Source organism: Ranitomeya variabilis, chromosome 3 (assembly GCF_051348905.1).
Source record: "Ranitomeya variabilis isolate aRanVar5 chromosome 3, aRanVar5.hap1, whole genome shotgun sequence".
In the NCBI taxonomy this organism is placed as follows: Eukaryota; Metazoa; Chordata; class Amphibia; order Anura; family Dendrobatidae; genus Ranitomeya; species Ranitomeya variabilis.
In genome coordinates this window covers 432,074,426-432,080,425 of record NC_135234.1, presented here as the reverse complement: position 1 = coordinate 432,080,425, position 6,000 = coordinate 432,074,426, and the positions used below count along the sequence as shown (strand labels likewise).

General features: G+C 40.5%; 1 protein-coding gene across 1 annotated transcript in view; it reads right to left on the bottom strand.

The window, feature by feature from the left end:
• Positions 1-1,275: 1,275 nt before the first annotated feature.
• Positions 1,276-6,000, bottom strand: part of LOC143816253 (THAP domain-containing protein 2-like) — a 31,513-nt gene continuing 26,788 nt past the window's right edge. The window contains exon 3 of the mRNA XM_077296417.1: positions 1,276-1,679. Coding sequence (XP_077152532.1) covers positions 1,404-1,679 — 276 coding nt within the window. The 3' untranslated portion in view covers positions 1,276-1,403. The remainder of the gene's footprint in view (positions 1,680-6,000) is intronic.

Here is a 6,000-nt window from a genome sequence, read left to right as displayed (position 1 = left end):
GGGTCGGTGCGACTACAGTGACACCATATTTAAAGCATTTTTTATGTTTAGCTGCTGTCACACAATAAAAGACTCTTTTCTTTGCAAAAAAAAAAAAAAAGCTTTTTCGTTGCCATATATTGAGAACTATAATTTTCCTATATTTCTACTGACAGTCATGTGAGGGATTGTTTTTTGGGGGACGAGTTAATGTGTTTATTGGTACCATTTTTGGGCACATAACATTTTTTGATTGCTTTCTATATGGATTTTTGGGAGGCAAAATGAATAAAACCCAGCAATTAAAGATTTTTTTTATGCCATTCACTGTGTGGTAAAATTGATAAGGCAGCTGTATTCTTCGGGTCAGTATGATTACAGCAATACCACATTTATATCTTTATGTTTTCCCGCTTTTACACTACAAAAATTATTTTTTATAGAAAAAAAAATCACTTTATTCTGAGAGCTATAACATTTCCGCCATTGAGGGAGCTGTATGGCGGCTTGTTTTTTGCAGGACAAGATGATGTTTTCAGCAATGTAATTTTTATTTGCATTCGCCTTTTTGATCAAGCTTTAATTCACTTTTAATCGGCGGTATTTTTTTTAAACTGTTTTATTTTATTATGTTGATCACTGGTATAATGCACTGCAATGCACAAATATTGCCATGCATTATACCTGTAAGGCTACACTGGCAGAACGCATTTTAGACTATGCTCCTAGAATGGTTTAACAGACCACCGCAGCTGGCAGACCCAGGTCATGGGGCCCAGTGATCATGTCGCGGGGGTAGCGAGCTGAAGGGAGAGGAAGCCCTCTACCTCTCTCAACCTTATAAATGCTATAATTGCTGTTGATCGCAGCATTTAGAGGCTTAAATGGCTTAGGGAATTGAGGGTACTGCCTCCGGCAGTGACAACCGGGGCTCGGCTATGACTTAAGATGAGCTCTCGGAGCCAATCGTGTGGACATAGCTCGTGCCCACATGATCGCCATGACGTAAGTTGCAAAAATTGCTGCTAAATAACTGGCATACATAGTATTACTGCAGGAGCAGACTGGAGTACATTTGCAACAAATTTTGCAACTTTTTAGAGTGATTTGATTAATTGACCTAAAACATTTGAAAAGCCACATTTACGTTAAAAAAAAAAATTCAGAAAACTAACCAGACAACAGATGACAAGTTTAAAAATTCACAAATCGTTTGATAAGTTTGTTGCAAATCAAAAGGTCACCAACTTAGAGGTATTCACCACAAAAAAAAACAGTGAAAATAGAATGATGGAATCTGGCCTTTAGTGTCTCAGTGTATGACCTTTGTAACAGAACAGGCCAGTACATCAGTCCATATAGCAGCATTCCTGGTAACATCACAGTCATATTGTGTGACCCCGGATCGGTGACTAGTCTCTGCGCTATGTCCTGGGCGTTTGCTCTAGAACCAAACCTGCAGTGATTTCTGTGGAACATTTCCTCCTTCCTCTCCGTTCTTTTTGCTGATAGATTTTTATTTTCTTGTGAGCAATTTCTAATTTTCTTTCAAGGTCCCAAATTTTTCTTTTGATTTCAGCGGGTGTTGGTAGGCAGTAACTGTGGTCTCCAAGAAAAGATGAGTTTTTCAGTATGGCTGCAGCAGATCCACGTGGAGGCTTTTCTTCTGGCTTCGTAATGGTAGCTTGTTTAAAAGCTATCTGCAAAAACGTATACAAAGGATTTGAGAGATTTGCCATCCAAATAACACCACAGACTGCTGTAAGCCTCCTTGATGTATTTGAAAGTTAAAGGGCTTGTCTCAAATGAACAATCAAGAAAGGCCTGCATGTATATTACAGCACACAGAGCCATTTAATTTGCATAGATGAACCTTAGCACAAAATGGCGTACCTGTATGCCAGCACTGGGGTAATTGTGTCCCTCCACATTGGGTAAATGCTGGCTAACAATAGAGACACAAGATGATTTCTGATTGCTGTGGCATGGAAAGGAGTACTGCCATCTCCAAGATACTATCCCAATATGTAGAAGGTGTAATAATTATATTAGCAAATACCTTTAATAGAAATGTAGCGTAATTCATCTGATTCGTTATGTCGCTCACCCTATGTGACATTGCAGTAGCTTTGGTATATCATCCTGATATACACTCCCCATCCATGTATATGTTCCCCCAATTCATGTATATACCATGTACACATCCATGTACAGGCGCTTCTCACAAAATTAGAATATCATCAAAAAGTTAAACTTATTTTAGTTCTACTATACAAAAAGTGAAACTCATATTATATAGAGTCATTGCAAACAGTGATCTATTTCAAGTGTTTATTTCTGTTAATGTTGATGATTATTGCTTACAACCAATGAAAACTCAAAAGTCATTATCTCAGTAAAATTAGAATAATTAACAAAAAAATACATGCAAAGGCATCCTAAGTGTTTAAAAAGGTCCCTTAGTCTGTTTCAGTAGGCTCCACAATCATGGGGAAGACTGCTGACTTAACGGATGTCCAGAAGGCAGTCATTGACACACTTCACAAGGATGGTAAGCCACAAAAGATCATTGCTAAAGAAGTTGGCTGTTCACAGAGTGCTGTATCCAAGCATATTAATGGAAAGTTGAGTGGAAGGAAAAAGTGTAGAAAAAGGTGCACAAGCAACCGGGTTAAACCGCAGCCTTGAAAGGATTGTTAAGAAAAGGCCATTCAAAAACTTGGGGGAGATTCACAACGAGTAGACTGTTGCTGGAGTCATTGCCTCTAGAGCCACCACACACAGACGTATATAGGACATGGGCTACAAGTGTCGCATTCCTTGTGTCGAGCCACTCATGACCAATAGACAATGCCAGATGTGTCTTACCTGGGTCAAGGAGAAAAAGAACTGGACTGTTGCTCAATGGTCCAAGGTGTTGTTTTCAGATGAAAGTAAATTTTGCATTTCATTTGGAAATCAAGGTACCAGAGTCTGGAGGAAGAGTGGAGAGACACACAATACAGGCTGCTTGATGTCTAGTGTGAAGTTTCCACAATCAGTGATGGTTTGTGGAGCCATGTCATCTGCTGGTACACTGTAGGTCTACTGTTTTTTATCAAGGCCAAAGTCAGTGCAGCCATCTACCAGGAAATTTAAGATCACTTCATGCTTCCCTCTGTCAACAAGCTTTTTGGAGATGGAAATTTAATTCTCCAGCAGGACTTGGCACCTGTCCACACTGCCAAAAGTGCCATTACCTGTATTAAAAACAACAGTATCACTGTGCTTGAATGGCCAGCAAACTCGCCTGACCTTAACCCCTTAGAGTATCTATGGGGTATTGTCAAGAGGAAGATGAGAGATACCAGACCCAACAGTGCAGATGAGCTGAAGGCTGCTATCAAAGCAACCTGGGCTTCCATAATACCTCAGTAGTGCCACAGGCTGATCGCCTCCACACCACACCACATTGGTGCAGTAACTGATGCAAAAGGAGCCCTGACCAAGTATTGAGTGCATTTACTGAACATACCTTTCGGAAGACCAACATTTTGGATTTTAATATCATTTTTCAAGCTGGTGTTATAAAGTATTATAATTTACTGAGATAATGACATGAGTTTTCATTGGCTGTAAGCCATAATCATCAACATTAAAAGAAATAAACAGTTGAAATAGATCACTATGTTTGCAATGACTCTATATGAGTTGCACTTTTTGTATTGAAGAACTGAAATAAATTAACTTTTTGATGATATTCTAATTTTGTGAGAAGCACTTGTATATGATCCCCCCCGTTCATGTATATGCCTTTCATCCTGGTATATATGCCCCCACCCTTGTGTATATATGTATATATATATATATATATATATATATATATATATATATGTAACCCCATCCTTCTATGTGCGCCGGAATCCTGCCGGCACCGCTGTTCAATGCATAGAAAGAAATGCTACTACTCACCTTCCTTCCTCTCTACCAGGGCACCGAATCACCTTCTGAAGCTGGCAGGCGACGTCAGGGTCCAAGCGACAGGTCGCGCACGACGTCTCTGCCATGCGCCCAATTGTGTGTGTACACTACCGTTCAAAAGTTTAGGGTCACTTAGAAATGTCCTTATTTATGAAAGAAAAACACAGTTTTTTCCAATGAAGCTAACATCAAATGATTCAGAAATACACTCTATACATTGTTAATGTGGTAAATGACTATTCTAGCTGCAAACGTCTGGTTTGTAATGCAATATCTTCATAGGCGTATAGAGGCCCATTTCCAACAACCATCACTCCAGCGTTCTTATGGTACTTTGTGTTTGCTAACTGTGTAAGAAGGCTAATGGATGGTTAGAATACCCTTGAAAACCCTTGTGTAAGTATGTTAGCACAGCAGAAAACAGTTTGGCTGATTGGAGAACCTATAAACCTGATCTTCCTTTGAGCTAGTTGAGAATCTGGAACATTACATTTGTTGGTTCCATTAAACTCTCAAAATGGCCAGAAAAAAAGAACTTTCATGTGAAACTCGACAGTCTATTCTTGTTCTTAGAAATGAAGGCTATTCCATGTGAGAAATTGCCAAGAAACTGAAGATTTCCTACAAGAGTGTGTACTACTCCCTTCAGAGGAGAGCACAAACAGGCTCTAACCAAAGTAGAAAGAGAAGTGGGAGGCCCCGCTGCACAACTGAGCAAGAAGACAAGTACATTAGCGTCTGTAGTTTGAGAAATCGATGCCTCTCAGGTCCTCAACCGGCAGCTTCATTAAATAGTACACGCAAAACGCCAGTGTCAATGTCTACAGTGAAGAGGCGACTCCGGGATGCTGGCCTTCAAGGCAGAGTGGCAAAGAAAAAGCCATATTTGAGACTGGCCAATTAAAGAAAAGATTAATATGGGCAAAAGAACACAGACATTGGACAGAGGAAGATTGGAAAAAAGTGTTATGGACAGATTAATCCAAGTTTGAGGTGCTTGGATCACACAGAAGAACATTTGTGAGATGCATGGTGGAGGTAATGTGATGGTCTGGGGTTGCTTTGGTGCTGGTTAAGTGGGAGATTTGTACAAGGTAAAAGTGATTTTGAATAAGGAAGGCTATCACTCCATTTTGCAACGCCATGCCATACCCTGTGGACAGCACTTGATTGGAGCCAATTTCATCCTACAAAAGGATAATGGCCCAAAGCACACCTCCAAATTATGCAGGAACTATTTAGGGAAGAAGCAGGCAGCTGGTATTCTATCTGTAATGGAGTGGCCAGCGCAGTCATCAGATCTCAACCCCATTGAGCTGTTGTGGGAGCAGCTTAACCGTATGGTACGCAAAAAGTGCCCATCAAGCCAAACCAACTAGTGGGAGGGGCTTCTGGAAGCATGGGGTGAAATTTCTCCAGATTACCTCAGCAAATTAACTGCTAGAATGCCAAAGGTCTGCAATGCTGTAATTGCTGCAAAGGGAGCATTCTTTGACAAAAGCAAAGTTTGAAGGAGAAAATTATTATTTCAAATAAAAATCTTTCTTTTGAACCTTGACAATGTCTGGACTAGATTTTAAATTCATTTGGCAACTCATTTGATTAATAAAAGTATGAGTTTTCATGGAAAACACAAAAATGTCTGGGTGACCCTAAACTTTGGAACGGTAGTGTACGTCGATAACAGCTGCTGGTCTCCGATTGACCAGCAGCATGCCATGCAGCGCACGGACCTGGAAAGTTTGTGCGCTCCAATACACTTCAGCTGGATATTTGTCCAAGGACACACATCCAGCTGAAGTAAGGGCTGGCGTAGCTGGGCTCCTCACCCGCCAGCCCTTGTCCACTGATGCGGAACGGCGATGGCGCGCGTGCCCACAGGGAGGACTCTGTGTGCTGCAGGTTCGCCACTGCTGGTATATTTGATGTTTGTATTGCATTTTTTTTTTAGTGAAGTGAGATGACATCCCCCCCTCCAAAAATATTGTGAGCATTTTGATTATTTTTCTGTCTGTGGAATTTACTGAAAGCATTACCTTTATATTTTGATAGACTGGACGT